The sequence below is a fragment of the Aptenodytes patagonicus genome, chromosome 6 (genome assembly GCF_965638725.1).
Source record: "Aptenodytes patagonicus chromosome 6, bAptPat1.pri.cur, whole genome shotgun sequence".
Taxonomy (NCBI): domain Eukaryota; kingdom Metazoa; phylum Chordata; class Aves; order Sphenisciformes; family Spheniscidae; genus Aptenodytes; species Aptenodytes patagonicus.
Genome location: NC_134954.1, coordinates 55,121,098 through 55,146,527, shown reverse-complemented (window position 1 = coordinate 55,146,527; position 25,430 = coordinate 55,121,098). Strand labels below are relative to the sequence as shown.

At 37.5% G+C, this 25,430-nt stretch overlaps 1 protein-coding gene across 3 annotated transcripts in view; it reads right to left on the bottom strand.

Moving 5' to 3' along the window:
* Positions 1 to 23,480, bottom strand: part of LOC143162400 (sodium channel protein type 2 subunit alpha-like) — an 80,172-nt gene extending 56,692 nt beyond the window's left edge. For 2 of the 3 annotated variants that reach the window (XM_076342738.1, XM_076342737.1), the window contains exon 1: positions 979 to 1,063. In XM_076342738.1, coding sequence (XP_076198853.1) covers positions 979 to 1,058 — 80 coding nt within the window. In that variant the 5' untranslated portion in view covers positions 1,059 to 1,063. Of the gene's footprint in view, positions 1 to 978; positions 1,069 to 1,963; positions 2,083 to 5,728; positions 6,046 to 13,452; positions 13,718 to 14,294; positions 14,545 to 23,275 lie in introns of those variants that run through there. The other variant, XM_076342739.1, reaches the window with a different exon arrangement.
* Positions 23,481 to 25,430: the final 1,950 nt, after the last annotated feature.

Below are 25,430 nucleotides of genomic sequence, written 5' to 3'. Positions count from 1 at the left end.
TACCAATTTACCTGGTGTGGGAACAACCATTCATTTAAAACCATGGAATAGTCAGTTATAACCAGCGTAATGCAGGGACTTCCTGAGACCCACGTGGGTCTGCGTGGACCTCCAGAATAAAGGAAATCTACCTACAGACCCTACTGCTCTCCTTTCAGACTCTCAGCAACCCTAAAAAGCCATAGTCACTGTTAAGCATACTGGGAATGGGTGAATACTAGTGCAGTTTCTAAATATAGCATTCAGAGTAAGATTCCTTAATGCAGTGAAATAAATAAATAGACATCAATAATGGCTATTGGAGAATGTGAGGGAATGAAAGAAACCACAACTGGTTAGAACTAGGTTTTTCACAAGTAGTATTATTTCAAAGAAAAACATAATATTTCAAAGGAAAATGTGTATCTGTATTTAAACATGCATGTATAACCATGAACAAGATAGAGAAACGGCTACTTTGTCATTTCCTTACTTCTGTGAGCTCTTTGTTACTCCTTCAGAGGTAAGGCCCTTTCCTCAGTGGTTTGAGCTTCTTGTGGTTTGGGTGTTGTGTGTGCGTGCTGTGGCTGCTACTTGTGAGTTCACATCAGTGAGCCACAATGAATGTCCCACTGTGCAAAGATCATGGATACACAAGCAATATATGGCTGTCCTCACCAATGACATGAAACCATTTTACGTGCACATTTGAAGTTCTGGCTCTCCTTTTCCAATTTACAGCTCAGAACACCCAAGGACAAGAGCTTGTGTAGAAGTTCAGATATTCCTCAGACATAATTTTAAAGAACAAGGCATTACTCTTGAACCATTTAAATTATTCAGGAGGAAACCAAAAAGATATTGATGATCTCATGAAATATGATTCTTCATGACTCTGGAAAAGCCCGTTCTGACATGCAACTTTCCAAAAATGCTTCTTGTTTGGAGCCACACAAAAGCAAATTAGTAAAAATGAAGAAGTAAAAACGTTTAACTTACTCTACATTCTTTGTCCAGTCTGGAGGGTTACTCATGGTCATAAATACACAGTTGGTCAAAATAGTGCACATGATAAGCATGCTGAATAATGTAGATTATAGTCAAGGGATGTAACTCAGAAAAATATGACAGTTTTATAACACTGAAATAATTAAAAATATTAAGTGTTTAAAAAGATGTACAAATAACAACATTCTGAATAAAATCTGAAAATAAAGCTTTGCACATAATTTTATCTATTCTAAATGGTATGCCATCTGGCATGTTATGGTGCTGACTGTAAAACAATGCATTACTTTTACAATTATGGCAGCCTTAGGATTTAAATGAAACTTAAACACATCCTTAAGTCTGCAAAAATATAAAATGAGTACCCAAACATAATTACGCACTGTAGCCAGGGGGATCTTTCTAAAAGATCTTTAGGCAGAGGTTGGTTGTTTACGCCTAAGTTGTTCTTTGGACACGATTGAAATATATTTGAAAATATTCTCCTTTATTCTGACCTGGATCCTTTATAGGACACCTACCCCAATGCTGAAAACACAATGCTGAAAAAGTATGCCTGAAAAAGCAGCTCTTTACTCATGCTCTTTTGTCCTTGCTAAGTGAGTCTAGTTCATGAATAGTACTACTGGTCTTGGTAAAAGTGTGACCTTAGATATGTTCAAGTGCAATGGTTTGTTACTAATTTGGCCTTAGCTGCAGGGCTTAGTATGGGATCAGGTCTCCTTTTGTATATAAAGCCTCATATTTAAAGTCTGACACCTTTAGGTGGTTCAGTAGAGGATTCTCTTGGTAGGAATGAAGATCATATTGCAATTCACATGTGATATTGCTGCTTTTTAAGGGTGATCATCATATGTTTAGTTAGCCTAGTACACCCGCATGGACACAATTTGTATATCCGTATGAAAAGTATTATTTCAGTAATTAAGTAGTTTTAAATGGAAACCCTTAAATCAACATTAAGAAAAAAGGATATGAATGTACCAAAATCTTGATAGCAATTTTTCTGATAGGATTAAAAGGAGTTAAAATGTACAAGGCAGATGTGGCACTGAATCGGAAAATTGCCTTTCCCTTATTCAATACTATGAAAGTCTGCAAAAAAGAAATACAAAATTAAAATACGTTGTTGACTACATAAATGTCTTTACCTCCTTCTAAAGGATTCCATTCTCCGCCTGGGAGGTTCAAGCTCCGTTCTACTGTCTACCTGTGGAAGGAAAATAACTGATTTCCATGAATACAGTGGATTAAGCCTTCCACAGCCAATTCTCCAATTTGCTAAATTTCCCAGCATGTGGACTGAATTCTGATATTATTAAAATTGGTGGGAATTATCAGCACCAATGTCAGTTTATCAATAATAGCAAAATGCGGCATTTCATCACTAAAACATTTTCAATTTTATTTCTAATGAAGTCTTTGATTAAAGTCAGAGTTTCAAATTAATCAAATACATTCTACCTTGTGAGCAAACACTAAAAAAAACAAAACAGTAAAAGGGCAATTCTAAACGCCAGTTTGTATTTGGAACAAATACTTGACAGAATTATGTACACATATATATGGTGACAAGGACAAACACGTGTCACTAAACAATTAACCATAATTTTAAAATAATTTTGCTTTCGTTTTAGATTTTTAAATACTACCAACATAAATTGTATGTATCTTCTAAGAATGTATCTGTGAAAAATTAAAAGGGATGAATAAATTGCCAGCTGACATCATTCTGAGCAGTCTGAGACAAACATACACGAGAATTTGGCATCCTATAACACAAATCTTTTCTTCAATAAAATGCTGTTTTCATTTTTAACGATATGCTCTTATTTTCCCTATATGTAAGCACCAAATTTAGGTAGTTACTATCTTTTAAAATTTGACCTGATAAACCTACAGTTCGTGTTCACTTTCATTCTGTCCCTGTTGGCGGTCATCGCCTAACTGTTTTCATTTTTATTCCAAGTGTATTTGTGTGTGAGGTTTACTTGCATCTTTGGTGCTGTTTGAAATGTCTTCAGGACATAACTATTCTTCATTCCTTTTGCTCTTTGTCGATGGTAATGGCTCTGCTTTGTGTTACCATAATAGATTCTTTGTTACGCTCTCAGTAGAGCTATATAGTATCACTGTTCTCCATGTTGATTTCCATTCTCTGTAGAAACTTGGCTGTGATCAGAAAAATGTTGCCCTCTCCGTGGCCTTTACTGCCTGTCTGGTCTGCTGTCTCTGGGAGAGAAAGCAAACCTCTCTACAGTGGGAAAGAAGACAGGTAAAGGAGCATTGCTGGTGCCTGTTCACAGAATAACATCAAGCGTAGCACTGAGGATGACAGAGAATGGACTCACACTCATTGGCATTTCTCTCTGCCCTGCAGTCCTTCACACAGCTAGAAATGGTAAAAAGATGTTGCCTGTCCCAAGGTCACTGCTGCAGCAGAGCCTGAAGACAGACTCCAATTCACATATGATTTTCTCTGCAGTGACATGTTGATGATTAAGAGTAGTTTCTACTATAAACTGGAGGAGGGATGACTAATTCTAGTTCACCATTTAAGGTGTCCATTTGTTTTCTGTTGAGCACATTAGGCTGGTTCATAACATAAATACAGATGTCACCTGTGACAAAAGATTCTGCAGTTTACTAATTACTCTCATAGACTAAGAAGTCCATCAGTAGCCTGAGTTTTTACACTTTTGTTCCAAAAAATCTGACTACTTTTTCTGATCATTGGAGGTTAGAAAGTATGTTTCAGTACTTCTCAGGTTTTCTGATACTTCGTTTGTATAAGACTTGTTTAGAAAACTTTAGTCCTGAACTTATTTATGCAACTTTATTCCTGAATTGTTTGGCAGCTAGTCAAGAAACGGGCTTAGTCCACACAACTATATTGTAAGTAAGAATCTGCATGGAACTGTTGATATAACCAAAACCATATAAGTGAAAATAACCCTTGGTAACACTCCCTCTTTGAGCTTTCATTTCTTTAAATTTCCTTAATAATGTTAATATTTGTATTATCTACAGCACTATTTATTTAACTTTGGCAACTGTTAGGTTATGCAATTACATATGGATTCTGCTTTATTTTCCATTCCTATTACTGAAGCCATAATTTTTAAAACAGTTTTGTGAACCAAAGGCAACCAGAAATTTAGCCACAAAATTGAGAGCACTATTGGCATGATTTTTTCCTAACAAACAAAATAACTTTCTTTACAGTTTAAAATATTTTATGTCTTCATTTTTTTATAGTTGCTCAACATAAAGTTTCTTATCTGGATGGCAGCCTGGAATGCCTCAAGCCATCATCAGAGCAACTGTGTCCATTTCCTTCTCTGTTTCAGAGAGGCGAGGAAAGATAATCCGAAGCACCTGCCCATAAAACACCTTCTGCATTTTTGAATTTACAGTTATTATTCACAGCCTCATCTTCCTTCACTCTCCTCACCCACAGCACTTTGCAGGTCTATCAGGAACTGGGAGAACATCTTGATGCTGATTAAGGAGCATGCAGAAATAAGCAGATAGAGAGTAGAGAGAACGTGCTCTTAAAATCAGCTGTACCTTTTACTAACCTGTGCAGGACGTAAGGTATTTTTAACTATTCCCAGGCTGGACTATTTCAGATCCTGGAGGAATTTAACACAGTCTACAGCTAATCCCAGCTACGGAGATATACTTGTTTGTTCCTTGTCTTTCTCTTAAGTCATATAATGGTAGTCTGTTTCCAGATTATATGTATCACTGCTACAAGACCAAAACCCATATACTCTACTGCAGATCCTGACTTTTAAAAAGGTCAAGGGGCAAACTTTTTACTTGAATGGATGTTTGAACTAGCCTTTCTATCTCCAAGTCCCTGGCTTGTGGATCACGTGAAAATGAGGACTTTGTATGACTGTGCAAGTCAGAAGGGGAAGTACACCTCTTTCAGGAGTTTAAATTCTTCATGGAGCACATCTATGCTATTAATGGTCCAGTTGTGTTACAGCCTCACACATGTAACTCAGGCACATTACTTTTGTCTCATAACATGTAACTCTTCACTCTGCTCTTTCTGCATGAAAACTCTCATTTAGTCTTCAGAACAACAAAACTGTTTTTTTCGATTCCTTCCTCAAAACCTAGCTTTTCTGTGGTGTCTGCCACAGACTTCTAATTGACAGCTGTGCAGCAGAGAACTATCATAGCAATCCCAAGCTCCTCAAGCAACAGTTTTCATTGTGGTAGTTTTATATGACCCAAGATTTACACAGAGTCTCTATATGCTATGTACATATATAGATATATTTTATACATACATATATAGATATATGTTTACATATGTTATATAGCTATAACAGAAGCAAAGAATACGGTTACAGTCCTTTATTTCACTAACTTGGATGGATCCTACCTGGTTATCTACAACCATCTCCACTGCAAAATCATGCTTGGAACACCTTGTTTGTCACATCCAGTCTTACTGCTACACTGAAATCAGGAAAATTCAGTCATGTTGTCAAGTTCAGGCAAGCTCAAGGAAGCTATATCTTCCTTACACTGAGGCAAGTAACAAGTAATTCAATGGAAGTTGAAGGATTCACAATATAGAAGAGCATAAATCAGTTCTGTTAGATGAAAGGATGTTTCTGTATATTTAGTTGCTTGATGGCTCTAACCATCATATTTTGTGATTAAACTTTTCTAATGTAGAAAATTATATTCTATTTTGTGCGAAAGATTATTCACTCACTTTTTTATTGATATAATATGGGTCCAGGTCTTCCAAAGGTTCAGATACCATTCCTGGAGGTATGTCACCGTAAATAAATGGCAGTGTCTTTCCTGCTTCCAAGTCGCTGTTTGGTTTTGGACCATTTTCATCATCATCATCTGTATGTTCTTGCTTGGGCTTTTTAGCTTTTTCTTCTGCAGAACGCTTTTCAATAGCTGCGAGAGAATCTCTAGTAAAATAGCGGAAGCTGTCAGGTCCTGGTGGTACCAGCAGTGCCTGTGCCATGTTTTCATCCTGCAAATTTAATTACTTTTAGCCTCTTGCATAAGAATGACCTATAAAAGAAAATTAGATAATTTAGGAAAACTAGATTGTACCAACAGAAAAAAAACCCAACATTTGCTCAGAAACACCTTCCAGGCCTGAAATAGAAGCAGCATATTTCAAAGCTGAATAAAAGTTAAAAGCAATCACTCAGAATTTATTTAGGTATTTTATAAATTATGTTTCATCTTTTTCCTGCTGATCTAGAAAAACACACTACTTCTGCCCACACTGTTTTGCCTATGTCCTTAGACTCTCCCAGTTAGAGCAAAATACTGATACAAGTGTTTTAACAGTGTATCTTTCTTTAACAGCAAGTATAAATGCATATTCTATGAAGTACTCTTGAAAATTGTAAACCTGTCTTTTACTAGTTAATACATTTTATCTTCCCGTATTTTTTCAAATATCAGTAATCCAACTTTATAAAAGTAGATACTTTCATTAAATGAAAAAGAAGGTTCTGTATGATTTAAATGTACAAATTTGTACTCTTTAAATGACAGCAACTGAATTATGGGAAGAACAAGCATAATTCTTCCTTACTGACAGTTTACTGTGTTGAAGGTTAATGTTAGATACCAAAGCAGATTAGGTTGCATTTATTGACTGTCTGTGAGCTGTGAATCAAAACCACAAGCCTTTTAAGTAAAAGGAAACAGGATGTACGATCGAGACCACATGGGAAAAGAATGCTGCTCCTGATTTTTTGCAGGACAAGTGTCATAATATTATTTCAGACTAAAACTAAATTTAAGATTCTGGTTCCCTGTGAATGTCTTTGGTGCCAGTGCTGGCTGATGTAGTCCCTGCTGCTTTTTCCTGCTCTCTGCACCAAACTCTCCACTGCACAAAACATCTCTTTATGAAGCCCTGCATTGCATCAGATGAAAGTAATGTTCTTTTCTTTCTTCCAAGTCCTTCTGCAGTAAGACCAGTTGCTTAAACTGATGCACTGTACAGCACAGTGGAGAGGTTTGAATGGCTGGAGGGAGGGAATGGCAGAAGGAAGGCAGAGCTGGTTAAGGAGCAGTGCCACCAAGTAAGAAATGATAGCCTTATTTGATGTCTGCTTTGCAAAAGTTTGTGGCATAGTGTAGTAATAATTTTAATTATGAAAACCAATTTTTAAGAGTGAGTTTCAGTGCCTGAAATGAGTTGTAATTGTGTTTTCTGTACGTGAAGCCATATAGCCTTTCCTACGTTACCTCATGAATGTGCAACACCTGTATTCTGGAGTTGCCAGGTCTAGATTTGAGACATAACATTCTATTCATTTGCTTTCAATCAACAGTCTTTCTCCTAAAGCTTCTTGCCTGTCTGGAGTAGTTTGTAGAAAACGCACAGACACACACAAAGTGCCACAGTAATGATCTTATGAAATAATGGATTCCTTTTCAAATGACCCCCAAAAAATCAAATCCTGTACGAAGGTAGAGGGGGATATTAAAAAGTGCTTGAAGAATCTACAATAGAAAACCAGAGGAAAGAAATGAGACTGCATATTCCTAAATCTGAATTACCAATACAATGACATGGTAGGTAAACCTGCTCCTGTGCCACCTCAAGTCTTTCTTTATCTCTGGAGTGGGTTCACAGCACAGCATCAGTGTGTATGATCAGCACTGAGATCACTGAAATGATCATGTCCCTGAGCACCACATCTACACGTCTTTTAAATACCTCCAGGGATGGGGACTCAACCACTTCCCTGGGCAGCCTGTTCCAATGTTTCACCACTCTTTCAGTAAAGAAATTTTTCCTTACATCCAATCTAAACCTCCCCTGGCACAACTTGAGGCCGTTTCCTCTTGTCCTATCGCTTGTTATTTGGGAAAAGAGACCAACACCCACCTCGCTACAACCTCCTTTCAGGTAGTTGTAGAGAGCGATAAGGTCTCCCCTGAGCCTCCTCTTCTCCAGGCTAAACCACCCCAGTTCCCTCAGCTGCTCCTCATAGGACTTGTGCTCTAGACCCTTCACCAGCTTCGCTGCCCTTCTTTGGACACGCTCCAGCACCTCAATGTCCTTCTTGTAGTGAGGGGCCCAAAACTGAACACAGTACTCAAGGTGCGGCCTCACCAGTGCCAAGTACAGGGGGACAAAAGTTGAAGTCCTACCTGGACTTCAGTAAGACCTTTGACACCATCTCCCACAGCATTCTCCTAGAGAAGCTGGCGGCTTACGGCTTAGACAGGTGTACTCTGCGCTGGGTAAAAAACTGGCTGGACGGCCGGGCCCAGAGAGTTGTGGTGAATGGAGTTCAATCCAGTTGGCAGCCGGTCACGAGCGGTGTTCCCCAGGGCTCAGTTTTGGGGCCGGTCTTGTTCAATATCTTTATCAATGATCTGGATGAGGGGATCAAGTGCACCCTCAGTAAGTTTGCAGACGACACCAAGTTGGGTGGGAGTGTTGATCTGGTCGAGGGTAGGAAGGCTCTGCAGAGGGACCTGGACAGGCTGGATCGATGGGCTGAGGCCAATTGTATGAGGTTCAACAAGGCCAAGTGCCGGGTCCTGCACTTTGGCCACAACAACCCCATGCAACGCTACAGGCTTGGGGAAGAGTGGCTGGAAAGCTGCCTGGCGGAAAAGGACCTGGGGGTGCTGGTCGACAGCTGGCTGAACATGAGCCGGCAGTGTGCCCAGGCGGCCAAGAAGGCCAATGGCATCCTGGCCTGTATCAGAAATAGTGTGGCCAGCAGGAGTAGGGAAGCGATCGTGCCCCTGTACTCGGCACTGGTGAGGCCGCACCTCGAGTACTGTGTTCAGTTTTGGGCTCCTCACTACAAGAAGGACGTTGAGGTGCTGGAGCGTGTCCAGAGAAGGGCAATGAGGCTGGTGAGGGGTCTGGAGAACAAGTCTTATGAGGAGCGGCTGAGGGAACTGGGGTTGTTTAGCCTGGAGAAAAGGAGGCTCAGGGGAGACCTTATTGTGCTGTACAACTCCCTGAAAGGAGGCTGTAGCGAGGTGGGTGTCGGTCTCTTCTCCCAAGTAACAAGCAATAGGACAAGAGGAAATGGCCTCAAGTTGTGCCAGGGGAGGTTTAGATTGGATGTGAGGAAACATTTCTTTACTGAAAGAGTGGTTAAACATTGGAACAGGCTGCCCAGGGAAGTGGTTGAGTCACCATCCCTGGAGGTATTTAAAAGACGTGTAGATGAGGCGCTTAGGGACATGGTTTAGTGGGCATGGTGGTGTTGGGTCGACGGTTGGACTTGATGATCTTAGAGGTCTCTTCCAACCTTAATGATTTTATGATTCTATGATTCTATGATTCTATGACAATCACTTCCCTACTCCTGCTGGCCACACTATTTCTGATACAGGCCAGGATGCCATTGGCCTTCTTGGCCGCCTGGGCACACTGCCGGCTCATGTTCAGCCAGCTGTCGACCAGCACCCCCAGGTCCTTTTCCGCCAGGCAGCTTTCCAGCCACTCTTCCCCAAGCCTGTAGCGTTGCATGGGGTTGTTGTGGCTGAAGTGCAGGACCCAGCACTTGGCCTTGTTGAACCTCATACAATTGGCCTCAGCCCATCAATCCAGCCTGGTCTACAATTCAGTAGATCTCATTAGAAAAAATAAGCTCCAATTTATTAAAGACATGCTTTTGCTAAATAAATCCATTTAGTAGTATTTGAGCATTGCATTCCATAAATCCTTATCCAGTTTTCCTTCATCCCTTCCTTTAAATAATAAGATTGAACAGTAAACACTATCCATATGTTCTTAATTTTATGCATATTTCAGTTAATTATATTATGTCTATGGATAACTTGTTAAATTTTATTTTTGAATATAATTATCTTCTCATCATTTACACAGAAGATGACTCAGAAAGTAAGTGAAATATCTGTGCTAACGATGTCAAATTAATTTTTGTGTGTCTCTGAAAAAAGCCAGAAGAAGTGGCCTGAAGTATCTATTCTTACGATATCTTAAATCAGGAAAATGGTAAAAGTGAAAGTATCAGTGTAAGAACCAGGCAGATACTATGATTATTTATTAAAATCATCAAGTTATCTAACAGGTTATTTGCATTCTGCATGAAACAATCCACACATACCCTTCAAAATTTTCAAGGTGGAGAAATAACAAATCTTGCAGTGTTTCTTATGGGCTGTCTACCAAGATTTTCATTCTGCCAAAACTGAAACACTGGCACACAAACATGTATTTCATTAGAGTTGGAATAAGTGCGAGGCTAGCAAATGGAATCTGTAAAATGACCAAATATAAAAAATTTCTTATGCTAATCTTTTATTTGAGGGGCTGTAATTTGGGAATAATATCTTCCTCTGTGCCAAGCACAGCAATAGCCTCTCAGATGCTAAAATCTGGATTAAAAACTCTGCTCTAAATCACTAGTGTTAATAAGACTAGCTGTCTCACATTAGGCCAGTAAAGATATTTGTCCAAATCAAAAAGGTGGGGCTCCCATGGTAGGAGAGATGGAAACAACAGGGCTAGTGGCACCACTTCAGCATCAGCTAGAGATTATTTTCTGCAGCTTTAGAAGTAAAAAGTGTAGTTGTTGTGTGCTGATGTTGTCAGAAAATTACCTCAACTCAAACTACCACTGTCCTGAGGAGGAAAGGAATACAGAGGGAGTGTATGCAGGAAGAGCCTAAAGAAATGAGTATCCTGGTTTTGGCAGGGATAGAGTTAATTTCCTTCCTAGTAGCTGGTATACTGCTGTGTTTTGGATTCAGTATGAGAACAATGTTGATAACACACTGATGTTTTAGTTGTTGCTAAGCAGTGCTTCCACTAGTCAAGGACTTTTCAGCTTCCCGTGTTCTACTGACTGAGAAGGCTGGAGGTGCACAAGAAGCCGGGAGGGGGCACAGCCAGGACAGCTGACCCAAACTGGCCAAAGGGACATTCCATACCATGTGACATCATGCTCAGTACATAAACTGGGGAAAGCTGGCCGGGGGGGGGGACGCTGCTCAGGGACTGGCTGGGCATCGGTCAGCGGGTGGTGAGCAATTGCATTGTGCATCACTTGCTTTGTATATTATTATTATTGTTGTTGTTGTTGTTGTTGTTGTTGTTGTTGTTGTTATTTTATTTCAATTATTAAACTGTTTTTATCTCAACCCACAAGTTTTCTCACTTTTACTCTTCCGATTCTCTCCCCCATCCCACCAGGGCAAGAGGGGGAGTGACGAGCAGCTGTGTGGTGCTCAGTTGCCAGCTGAGGTTAAACCACGACAATGAGTCATCTTAACACCCTCTCTTAATATTTGGGAAGTTGTTTTGCAAAATTCAGGTATTATTTTTCTGGAAGTGAAAATAAGTTTAAGTTACTATGCTCTGATCAAATTTCAAATTGGGTAATGCGGCATTCAATTTATCCTAAAAATAAAAGGATGGATAAATATTAGTTTGTTATGAAGATGACCTAAAATGAAATATTTTTATTGAAATTTCTCATGGTATTTGTGCACAGAGGCTAATTTCACAAAGAAAAACCTATCCTCTTATCTGCTGAAATACTTTGAAGCATTTTTTTACAGTTACAGATTATTATCTTTTCATAACTGACATTTACCTTGTTTTTCCTGGCATCTTTACACTATTTTTTACTGCTTTAAAAATATTTGAATAAGAAACAGAATTCCAAAAAGAAAAAAAGAGCCCCAAAATGTCACTGCTGTAATTCAAAGTGGTAAATGCAATGTAATGCAGAGTTAATTAAGATATCTAAAGAGATATCCAGTCAAAACTATCCATGGGTCCTAAGCCAAGGAATCCATGAATGTTGGTTCCACAAAAGTAGGTATTTTCAAGGAAAGGAGTGACTTCCTCAAAGCTGAAAAGAGCCTCCAGCTCTCCAGCAGGTTCTGCTCAGAACCTGCCTCTCCTTTAAACTGTAATCTACTAATTTAAACTATGATAATTTGTGTTTACAGGTCTGAACTGACTAATATATAGGATTTGTTCTCCTTTGTTCTATTCCTTCCAACATTTATCATTCATCTATTGTGTCATTTTCCTTAGACTATAATTTATCTGTAGCAATGACTATAATTTTTGTCTGGATTTGTACAGTCAGCCTCAGTAGCCTGTAGGAATTAGTGTTACGTAACTATTCAAAATAAAAATAATGAAATCATCACCAGCTATTTATTAATAAAATTAATAAATCACAGAAGACAAAAATACTTGTTATGAGAATATGAAATTAACTAATAAGGGTATGTAACAGAAATAATATTTCCTTAATAAAACCTTACCTTAAAAAGATTTTGAATGGGGTAGTGATAAGTGGCTGAATATGAATTGGTAGCTCACATTGGCTGAAACCTGACCGAAGAACAGGAAATACAGGAAATACTAATGAATTAATACTAATGTGGTGCTTCAGGGATGTTACCTGCAATTTTATTTAATGTCCTCAGTAATGACTTGCAATAAGGTGTGAAAGCACGTTAACTAAATCTTAAGAACCCCAACCTCAACAAGAGAAAGTACTGTAAGAGTTTGGAAATCTGGGCAGAGTATAATGCACAAGGTTCAATCTGACTGGTGAAAGACTAGGCAGATGGGAAAACACTCAAAACAGATTAGATTAGAGACTGGAAAGCAATCTCAGACCTGTCTGAAAGATCCAGAAGCAGCTTCTCAGGATATCTTTGGACACTGCTCTCTCTCACTAAGACATTGCTATGGATAGTCTTTCCCCCGCTTACTTGCCTGTTTGTGCCCACTGCCATTCCACACTCATCTCTTTCCTTCCCTCTCTACCTCACTGCAACATTTGCTTTTGAATTAATTTGTTCCTATTTCTTCTCTCCTTCTACCTAGGTGTGGAAATAGTGGCTTATGATTCTTACATCAAGGCTAACGTATGCTGTAGCTAGTAAACTGGAGTAATCAAAAATAGGTAGGTTATGTAAAGAAATGAACATGGATTCCTCAGATACGTACCTGCAAGTTGTAGAACCCCCAAAATAAATCATTTGACCTATTTATTTATAAAAATTGACAAAAACCTCTAGGTATTCTTTAAATGCAGGCCTGCCTTATATTTTCTTTAACACTATAAGTTGCCTCTGAGAAGGTGTGAAAAGAGATCAAGGGTGAATACTTGAAGTATTGGAGAAACCTGAAGAAGGCCAAATGAAAACCATATGCAATTTAAGAGGAAGAAGGGTCTCTTTCTTAGCCCATCAACCTAGTTGGTACACAGTACTTAATATTTTGCAAATGCCTTCCGATGTTCAAGATCCTTACATTCTAATGGAAAATAGCTACAATACATCTAACACAAATTTCTACAGCTAGACCTCATTAAAGATGTTAGTTTCATTTTCCCACCGATATTTTAGTGAAGATACATAGCACTATATCAAATGGCCATCTTATGAAGTGAAACATTATTTCTGGCTGAGAAGAAAAGATGGTCTTACCTTTATTTTTCTAAGAAATGCGAAATCTCAGAATTTAGCCACTGGATCTTTCGCGATCATGAAAACAAAAAGGCTGCATTTCTAGCAGAAAATGGAATTGGTAAGAAGTTTCTCCTTGGGAGCTGAAGCTTCTTCAAGACTGAAGTTTCTTCAAGACTCTCTCATTCTTTGTTCCTGCGTCCAAAGCTTCTCAAAATTAATTGTGGTAGACAAAGATAAGTACATATTCACATAGACACATTTTTCCAACCTAAGAGCAAAGAGACTTTGGAAAAGCAGGAGGGAACATGGGTTAGTCCACAGAACCTAACACAGACCAAAAGTATGTTTAAGAATATCCTTTAAGTGATATGAGTTTCAAAAATTCCATTTGTTCTTTTACCTGCATGCTTTAACTAAAAGGGAAAAATGGGTCTTGTTGAGATTACTGCATGACTAGTGCAGTCTTTAGTAGACACTTTAGGATAACTGTGCCCAGGCTAACAGGAGTGTTCTCATCTGTCACTTAGGGAACTGCACAGTGTATCATTACTCCCCACTGGATTTACTGTCTTTAACCAGGAATAGAAGTTAATTCAGTCTATATTTGCATGAAAATATGGATACTTCTGCATGTTATTTATCTTAGAGAATGTTGGTATAAGTGTTTTTCTTTGTGTGACAAAATTTTTCTTCCATCTCAAGCAATGTAGTAGCAGAAGAAGATAATTTCTTCTCCAGGTTCTTCAGTTTAAAGCTTGCATCATTACAAGAGCTGACCAAAGGTTGGCTATGGCTTCCTCAGTCTTTAAAGCTTTAATAATCTGAGTATCTAGTTCATTAAATTTAAATTGTCTACTTACAGCTTGCAAACTTTAGTCTTCAGCCGTTGAGATTGAGATGAGATGTCTTTGAGACATTTATTCTCATTTGAACTAGATATATTTCCGGCTCTTTTCGTACTTTTCTATGTTTTTGTTATTTTGTTTTTACTCCTAGAGAAGAAAAGAAAAAGAAGACATCCTGCTCTTTTAGGTCTCTGCTCCTGCCAAAGCAGCTCTTAATAATACTTTTCTCCAAATGTAGTGAGAATGAGCAGCCACTGTAGAAACTCTGTAGATAAAATAAAGAAAATCTGTGTAGACACGGATCAGGTCAAAGACAACACAGAAGGTGGGAAAACAGAAAGTGAAAGCTTTCTACTAGGCTACTGCTTCTCTTATTTATAAAGATAGACTATCTCCAAGTACTACAGAAAATATATTTAAAATACTAACCTAGAATTTACCTAGTACTCGTTACTATTAGTCTAGAATTACATTTTCATAAAGATACAATAAGTGATACCACAATTAAAGCTTCTATTTGTTTAAAAATGTAACATAAAGCCATTCCGACGATTGCTAACAGCAAACTCTTTTAATGTACTGGTCATTTTGAGTAAGGCACTGATTCAGCACATCTTACTGTGGTGAGTCACTACTGGAGAGGCTCCACTGAAGACATCTGAAAGCTGTGTTGCCAGTACTACCCTCCGGGGATCATGACTCTCATACTGCTACCAATGATACTTATCCACCAATGCATATGTTCCACTGAATGCAGCTTTCCCTGGGGGTACGTAGGGGATTTCCCCATCCCTTTGCCTATTGGGTGCATCTGGATTCTGCCGCTGAAGTACCATTGTGGCTGAAATCTGATCTCGTGGTCAGTCAGATAAAGTGCAAATAAGCAAAATGTGTAAGTAAGTGCTGTTGCTTGCAGGGTTTAAAATAATATGAAAGGGATACTATAGCTTCCTAATAAAAGACTAATTGCTAATACTAAGCATTCATATGACACTTACTTTCAAAAGAGGGGGTGTAACTTCTGTCCTGTTGTTAAAATATTTGCCAGTTTGCAAAATATTGAGGAAATCATCTTTAATGTGTGTTGAGGAATTAATCCTTAATGTGAAAATTTTTAATAACACTAGCAGTGCAAGTAATTTCAATAAATCTGTATTTTGAATTAGAGCACAAGGCAGTCACAGAGAACCTTTTTTCACATGTAACCCTATCACCTAGTCTCCATCTTCCTATTTATTATATCCTATGTATGCTTGTACTGGCTGTATCTCCAATGGATAAGGGATGCAGCTTTGTATCTACTAACGCTATACATCATGGTAGTATAGTAGTATCAACTGTCGTCACAGCAAAAATTGAAGGAAGGAAGCTGGCAAAATTGTGAGCCCTTTGTCCTGAAATTATAATAGGCCTAGGCCATGTCAGAGTAATTTCATGACAGCATTTCAATTAATAACTCATCTCATGTAGTTTTAAGCATATTTTTTCTGTGTAATGCAGATATTTGCAATACATCATTGAAAAAAATGTTTCACTTTTTTTTTAATCTAGTGTCTTTGGTTCTCACCCCAAGACTAGAAATTTTCATAGGAAGGTCCAGATTATACAGTTTTACCATAGCTGAAAGTGATGACAGAGAATTATTTTAGCTGATAGCATGTTGACCAAAATTGTTTTTATTTGGTGTAGAATATCCTGATTCAGCTTCCGAGAGTGAATCGTAGGTAAAATCTCAGGCCTAGTCAGAGGTGATTCCTGATGGAAAGACTATATATTCTTTCCTGTGGGACTCTTTCCTGAACTCTTCTGCCTATATGGCATCAGCATTTATTTTAAGACTGGTTGGAATATCCTTCAAATTCTGAGACATGATATTGCTTCAAAAAAAGTTTCAAACTACATCCTCATGCACTTGAGGTCCCTTTCAATGTAATGATGAGCTGGAAAAGATAGTTGCATATTACTGTCACACTGTCCCATGGCAAAATGTGTTGATTCCATCTGAAATGTGATTTAGAAAAGAAATGGGGCTTCTCAAAATTAGACACTCTTATAAAGACCATTATAGGACGATATACCAGTGATGGCTTCAACTAAGTGAAATCTCATGTTAGAGACAAATGCCAGACAACGGATGGAAATCTTGAGCAACTATAGGGATATTTGAAGTGTTAAGTGATTATAAAAACCTTAACCTGATTTTAGATTAACAAGAAACACCATTATCCACAAAACTACTTGTCCAGATTCAGAATTATTTGTGGCATGTTCCCCATACTCTAGATTCAATTAATTCCCAATCCTTTTTGTACTCAAAATTTAAATGTGCTGACAAGTGAAACACTGGACTGTACACCAGTATCCACTGTGGAGGTGTTAAAGAAGCCACAATAAAATATCAGTTAGCAATATCTAAATACATTGCTGTATTGATTTTGCTTTGTAAAAAAAATAGAAAGCTTTGTTTGTAAAGTAATACTCTTTTCTAAATTTTTCTATGGAAACTTATGAAAATGCATTTGCAACACAAAATATTGCTTATGAACCTAAAAAGAAATAACAAAATAAACTCAGAAAATTAACTGAATCATTAAGGACCATGCAGCTGCAACACTTACTTTCCTAGTCTTACTAAGCCCCAGAAACTAATCAATACAAAATATGAAAGAATAAACTTTGTATAGCACAGGATTAATGGATTGTATTTAGACTTTGACAGTTGTCTAGGAAACTGAAAGGGAAAAAATTGGAACTTCTGGCTGAGAGGCTTACACACAATTCTCAGCTGAATGTGATCGTTACTACACAAGGAGGAAAATGCACAGAAAGCCAACATGAAAATAGAGTGTTTTATACCTGTGGTTTAACACAGCCTATGAAAAACGTACATGGATTTTTTTCAAGGTGTTCATTCAGGCATCATGGAAGTGCCTAATAAAACTTAACCAAGCCCTAAGTTTGGAATGTTTTCCGAATGGATTATGGAAGTAAGATTTTGATCTAGTCACTACATGTGTGTAATAAATCCAAAGGACCACAGCCTATGAGGTACAAGTTCTACCACCTCTTTAAAAGGTGTCTCTTGTAATGTTGAAATTTAAGTATATTAACTAAATATTGTACTAACTAGAGGCCTTTAGCTTTAAGTAATATACACTACAGAATGATAGCTAGTGTTATAGCAGCTACTAGAATTCTAGTATTCTTCATATTATAACACGAACTAAAGCAACTTGATATGTAGGAAATACATTGCGAGTAACTTAAACTGGTGTTAGTAAAAACCTTTCAGGAAGACTCCTTTAATGCTCAGTTACAGCTTCACTAGGTAGGAAGAAATTCCTTCCTAACACAGGTTGATTTTTTTTTATATTGCTTTTGGTCTGAATTTCTGTCTCAGGTCAGATTTTTTCATATGAACATTTTGGCCTTAAATATTAGTGACAGGCTTTTCTTCAGACGTCATCTGAATGAAAGTAAACATTAGGATCGCCCTCTCTATTCTTTCAGTTCAATCTGACCTTGGACTCTTGGGCCCTTTTGAGATTAACTACTTATTTCTGTCATCAAGTTTATTTCACTTAGACCTAAAATAAAATTATAAATAGATTGTCTTTCTTACTGTAAACCCTAGCAATTTTGCTTTCATCTGTCATACACAAGTTTTACAGATGGTTGGGCTTTAAGTTAAAATAAAGTGAAACAGAATTTTAAAAAAAGATTCAAAGCTGTTTGTGATGAATGGAATTTGCTTTGCTCCTTGGTAGGGTGCAAGAGTGCAAGTTAGGCATGTGCCTTCACTGAGCATTTAAAAGTGCTCTCTCTCTGTATAACACAAAAGTTATCACAGGAAACTTGAATTTTTGGACACAGTTTAGATTTAGGGAATTCTTTTCATCTAAGGAGTGCTTTTCAATAGAGAACACACTCAAATATCTGTTCAAATAAGAACAATTTATCTGTGGCTAAAAATCTCTCTCTTTGCGAAGTTAGGTAAACTTTTATAAAGTGTATAGGGCTTCTTCATTCCTATGACTTAATGTTCTAATTTTGTAGTCTACCAGCTTGATCCTTATGACTTGACCACTGCACAATCACATATCCATTCAAAAGTAAATGCTCTTAACTCACTAGTAACTGTAGAGAAATCTCAGTGCTCAAGGAAATCTAGTTGGTATCGTGTTAACTGCATCTGAGAAAAAAAAATCCTGTGGTTTTAGGTGGGACAGAGGCGAATTCACCTTCAGGTTTCCAAGATCACCACACATCTATTTCAAATATGAATAAAGAGGGACAAAAATATTCTTGTATCAAAGTGTTGGTACAGTTACACAGTTGAACTTTGTGACTAGCTTTTGAGAAGACAGTGAGAGTTGTTTGCTAAGAAAGTGAATTCATTTTAACATCTGAAAACTCCTTATTTGGACGTATTTAAAACTAGACCAGGAACTTTGGTTTTCTGAGAGTATATTTTTAACCAACATAAATTTGCAATTCCTCAGTGTGTCCAAATATTAAAAGATAGTACAATAGCACATAACAAAGGGCAGACTTTTCAGGATACTCGAACCAATGTAGGTAAGAATTTGGGACATGTGGGCCCAAATTCAGGCTACATGGGCTCAAGAAATCTCTACTCCTATCCCAGAACTACCAGACAGTCAAAGGACATGATTTATGAGAAATGATGGCATTTTTTTTCTCAATGAATACGGTAGCCAGGCCACATAGTGCTATGTTGCCCGATATAAAAGGAATTATCTTTCCTGTGAACAATTAATTTCCTTTTAGTCCTTGCTCATTTTAATTCTTCATCTGCATTTCTGTAGTGATTTTGAATACAAATCTTAGAAACCTATATATAATCATACATAATATTTTATGGTTAAACAGAGCATGCAACAATTTGTGCTAGCCCCAAATTTCACACACACATAGGAAAGGAAGCTTCTCACTTCACATTGTTCTTAAAATAAATTATGCCAGAAGACCAGAAACATTGCTCCCCTCTCATATCGAAAAGGAGGGCCTAAGATTAAATAAGCAATGTCTAATTTAAGCATAAATCATCTATAAATGGAAATTGCCTGCTATGTATCTCTATCCAAAGATCTTCCTGTTAAGTGGTTATACTGGGGAATAGTAAAGGGGATCACAGATACTCTTCTAGTATAGTACTGATACTCTTCTAAGCCATTTTCCATACTGGCATCTGTCATATCCTTTCAGATTTACTAGTGTCCCTCATACTTTCATTCAGGAAATCCTGCAAAGAAATATGAGGATGTGCCTGATGCAGTGCAGATATAGGGAGTCAGCTGTATGTGCTGTTCAGCTGCTCTATACATACGTAGTATCTTCAACACATGTGAAACACATCAGCTTTGCTGAGCTGGTAGCTCAACAGTACAGCATGTATGCAATCGATATATCTGGGATGTGCCAGACTCACTGCAGATGGACTACACAGTCAATATATACATATTCAAAACTTGATCATTTGATAAGGATACATGACATCCAGCAAGTTGATGGATCAAGTCAGGAATCCAGAGAAGTAGCAGGAAAAACAATTCCAGGTTGAAAAAGGGACCTACGCACATGGTAGCTCTATGATTACAATTGCCTAACTAAAACTATTCAGTAAGAAGAGATCAATAACAATAAAGAATGAATGACTAGACAAATAATTAATCTGAGCATAAATAACCTTTTCCTTAAGGTTTTTACATGTGAAAGAGCCTCATAAAAGCTTAAACTCATTAAGTTTTAACTTTTCAGTTGCATTTTTTACTGTAAAACGCATTCCATGATCTATCTTAGTTGGTAGAGTAAGTGAACAGTAATTTTTTGTAGGAAGACCTTACCAAGACTGGTGACCACTTTAAAGTTTAGCAACAATTTGAAATTACAGTTTTGGGGTGGGTTGGCTGGTGCTTTTGGTTTGTGGGGGTTTTTTGTAATGGAAAGAAATCATTCTGGGATGGGTAATGAACAAATGAGAGACCAGATACTTTTGTGACCTAGAATTTAACTTGCTTACTCCTGTTTAGGATTACAGTGATAGTACGCACACATTATGGTTACTCAAGAGCATATGGTGCTCCTACTCTATATTTATATTTTGAAGTAATACAGTCCCCGCCTGAGCTGCTCTTACCCGTAGTCCCTCTGCTTTGCCTCATCATAAGACAAGGAAAATCAAGCAATACCATTATCACAATAATATGCTAGGGATTCCAGTTGTCCATAAAGAAAATTTTGATGAAAGCAGATGAACTGGTTGTAAGATACCAGCTCCAATATCAAGGTCCTATGAGAGGGCAGTCAATACCAAACTTGGAGAGAGATGCCATTGGCAATGTGCTTCAGAGCTTTTAATCAGGAGTGGTAGCTGTAATGAGTAACAGCAGCTTTCCACTGAAGAGGATGTAGTTTCCTATAGATGGATTTGATGGTGGTTGACACTTGATTTGATGGGCTCACTGAAGCCACAGCTCAGAGTGTGTATATCTGTTCTGTAAGCAGTCTGAACTAGTGAGCATCAATTTCATTATGATATTTTAAACCTTTTATTTATTCAAGTGAGGGTGAAAAAACAATATTCCCTGCAAATGGCAACAGTATGTATTACTGATTAACAGCTATAAGGTAAAAAAATATAGAAGAGTTACACTGAGTGGCAAATAAGCTAATTAGACTTTTGAAAGTTAAGTTTCTAACTAGAATTTTCTGATAAAGAACAGAGTAACTGTAACTTCCTGAAACTTACTTTCAATAGTCATTTTCAGAGTTCAACAAATAGATCATCTTAACAAATAAAGTACCAAATATCAAAAACTTGCATTTATTTTCCCTTAGGTTTAACTCAAGCAGAGTTCAAGCAATTTTTTCATTTGTCACCTTATGGCAAGAACAGCATATGGGTAAAAAGGGCCAGGATTTGCACTTTAGAGAACAAGGTCACAACTTCCTTGCCTTGTACAAAGAACTTAGTATCTGCTATTCTCTGATCCATCAAAAGCTGTGGGACTCCAGCAATGTCATTAATACATAGTACACACATAGCAAATTACACAGGGCTGAGAACGTCAGCAGCAGAAGAAAATGGATACCATCAGTCAGAAAGTTCCATCTTACATCCCACCATCCTTTTGCTTCTAAAGTCCTTAGTCTCCTGAGGGCAAATAAATTTATCTCCATGCCTAATCTTCCTCAGGTGCAAGTTAACTCATCTAATGCTACCTGATGAAGAAAAAGAGGTGAAAACACAAAATGTGTTATCAGCATACTGATTAAACACCCATACTTTCTATACTTTCTCCTTTCCCTTGATCCCTCCCCACTCCAAGTTATCTGATAATAAAGGGAAATGACCAAATTCCCACTGACAGAATCTGAGCGGGCACAGGGGAATTGTTTTGTGTTCGCCAATGAAAACATGAAAGTCTCTACCTCTGTTAGCATCTAGTATTATCTAAACAGAACTTTACAATACCAAGCTTAATTGGCACAGCTAAGAAAATCGGTATGGGCTCTTAACTTCTGCTCGTTAGAGAGGAAAAATCATAAGCTAACACCACAAGCATAATTTCTATAAATATCAAGGCCTAATAAACAACATATCTGTTTAACAGGTGCTATGAAGCTTCAGATTACTGCAGCAGCTCACATTCTCGTCTTTAACAACCTTTCCTCCCAAAATGGAGATGTGTAAGAGAGCAAAAATTAAATATTAAACTGTTAGAGTTGAAAAGTTTTCTTCTGAAACTGTTTTCTTGACAAATCAAATATGAAAGCACAAACATGATATGCTTTTAAAACAAACATCATCATCATCATTATTATTTATTTATTTTGAAGTTACACAAGGACGCCACAGGCACGTTGATTTGGCACCATAAAAATACAAATTAAAAACTTCATTCTTTCATATCACTACTTCAGGTACAGTCCTCACTTGCTACTCTGAGTACCACCTAAGACCCAGTCCTGCTTTCTTTTTCTTATATGGATTGAGATGGTGATTTGTAAACAGCGGGCTCCTTATCAGTTGTATGGTTTTTTGCCATTTTTTTATTTCTACTGTTTTCTCTTGGAAATAATTTCCAAATTAATACTATGATAACATATATAGTTTTAATGTGAATGTGTGTCTGTAGAACCACGACTGAAAAAAGAATTCACATATCAAAGTGATCTTCAATTGCTATTTTCCTTTTTACCTTTAATAACTGACTGCTTTAATTACTACTGATAACAATGAATGAGACAATAGATAAAGGGAGAATAATATGAAATATAATAATTCTTGTGCTGATTTCTTCAAACAGTCCTATTAAGAAGCATAGGTTAAGCTAGACAGTAATGTCACAGACAAAATGTGAACTGTATCGTCAGTGTGGACCTCTGGTTAATTAACAGTTGGTGAGCCAATTCTCTCATACACACAGACACACAACCATGCAAAAAATGGCACAGAAAGAAAATATTTCCTTACATATCTTTTATGAAATCTAGCTAATAAGGGAATTTCTTAAATACCATATATATATATTGAAAATAGCAGTAACAAACCACATGGTTTTTATTCCTGGATCATCAGAATCTGAGATGCTCAGAATCTTATGAGACCTGGTCTTCCTGAGCCTGAATATCACCAGATTTTTCTTCTTAGGAAACAAGGTCACTTCTATAAAATGCTAGGAATTAATTTAGTATACCTTGATTATAAAATGATCTGATTTTGCAAGTAAGACTACTGCATCGCAACATCACATTAAGAGTAAGAGGCCAGATATCAGATTTAACGAGGTTAAAATGAAAAAATCACACCATCATCACAATCAGTCAGTACAAAATGGCTTTGAATTCCCCATTCCATCTTTGACTCTACCTTAACAGCAAACCAGAGGGTACAATCCGATTCTGAAATGTGGAAAAGATCATATTGCTAAGATTTATTATGGGTACAATTAAATGTTTTGCCAGCTTACCTGATTGAAAGAGAATGACAAATCACTGCAAAGCCCAGCATCCAAAAATAATATGATAATATATGTCTCCTCCTGAAATAGTCCAGATTTCCATTCACAAAGCTTTACAAATTAATTATAATTTCTGTATTCTCAGTGGAAAAGAAAACACAGAGACCTTTCCAGAATCCTCTCTGATTCTGCCTCCGCTTCCTGTTCTCAGTCTCACTCTATGGTACCCAACATATATCAGAAAACAGCTTATTAGGAGAGGGGGGGGTGAAGGGTGGGGGAATGGAGGGGGAGAAGTGAAAAAAATGCAGCACCTAACGTGGCAGCTCCACCTACTGGTAAAGATAATGAATACGTACAAAGCATCAGTTTATGAGGCATCTTTATCCCAGTTTATTCTGACCTACACTTCAAACAGCTCCTGTGTAGTAAGCTCCTCCAGGGGAGAAGCAGAACAGACCAACAAAACCACAGTGATTATTGAATAACCCTTTTAAAAACTTTTTCTTAAAAGAATTAAACTGAAAAACAGTTGTCTATATACATTCAGCAGAGCATTTAGCTTTAAATGTGCTGTTTCCTTTAAAATTCCATGGGAAGAGAGGAATGTGTAAATAAGAGAGCATAGACACTGACTGCACCCCTAACTGGTGTATGCTGAACTTGCTGATTATCTCGATACTGTCTTACTCATTGAATACTACCATGCATTTTTGGCACCACGTTAATTTCTTTTATGTGCATAAAATATACTATGCTTATGTAAAAAACATAGCTCAAAGTCTTTCCCTTAGACAGGATTCCTGGGCATGTGCAGATTTACATCTGGTTACCTAGGATTCCTCTGGCCATCCTGGGAAGAATTGTTAGAGCAGCGGTTCCAACATCGCCTGGTCCACGGGCAACAGTATTGAGTGAATAATGTGCTTCAGGCAACATAGTATTTTGTCCTGCATGTCAGTTTGAGGAGTATTGTGTCTGTGGAAAGCAAGATGTAGAAATGCTGAGCAATGTCAGCAAGTGCGTGCAATATATTGACTCATAGCCTTGGGATAGAGACGACTACAGTTCCCAACTAATTTAAAATCAAGCTACCAGCTTTGTTCAGTCATGTGGGATTTAATGAACAAACGTTATTCCACAAAACAAGAAAAAAGAGTATAAGAGACAATGAATATTTTGCTATCTGGTAGCTCCCGTATTTTCTTTAAGTACCTCTTCAGCAGGGACTAGAGACAGCCCCATTCTCTGTCCCACTGGTCACATATTTTGTTTTGGAAGCGAGGACTCCAGGGCAGCCAGCACGTATCCAGCCTGACGGCTGCTACTGAATCACAACTACACAAAGCAGCAGTAGTGGTGACAACTGCCTACAACTGATGTCCCTTATCTCTAATATCATACAGATATCCCTATTTAAATTAGCATACTTAAACCACAATCCTTAAGCATTTGTGTCAATTTGTGAGTAGTCCCGTTGATTTCAGTTAAGCTTGCTGCGTGCTTGACAGATACAAATACCAAATTCCTGAATTTGGCTAATAACAGCAAACAGAAATACATTTTCAGGGGATGTATGTATTCTATATGTACAGAATAATCTCTGTATATTAAGTGAAAGAGATGTTCCACCGGCTTGCAAATGCAGCTGCATTACTTTCCTTGTTTGTTTTTGTAAAACTGGGGCACACGGGGACACTCTTGATCACACTATTCAAGCAAATCCCCCCCTTTCATTTCAAAGAGACTTTGAGGGTGTGAACTTACACAAAGTTTTATAAGAAAAAAAAAGATTTGTTCTCCCTTTGATTTCAATATTTACATTTTCAAAGTTTCAGAAGTTAAGAAGGAACGTATTTTTAATAAAAATGTTCATTGTCTCTAAAGCATTGGTTTTGCTTTCATAGGATTATGTTAATTTAGCAAACCCATGAATGAACAGAAGCTGGTGTCTTGATTTTAAACTGCTTAGGAACATTGTTTTGCAACTGTATTGTGTTTTGAAAGTCAAACCAGTCCTTGGATAGGACTTTCATTTGTTTAAATGCTGCATTTCTTTTATTTATTATTTTTAATCTTAAAAATTTTTCTTAGTGGTCTTTGGCAGTTTTCTTTAGAAAGTCTTTATGTCACAGTCCAAATGCAATCATCATCTAGTAATACC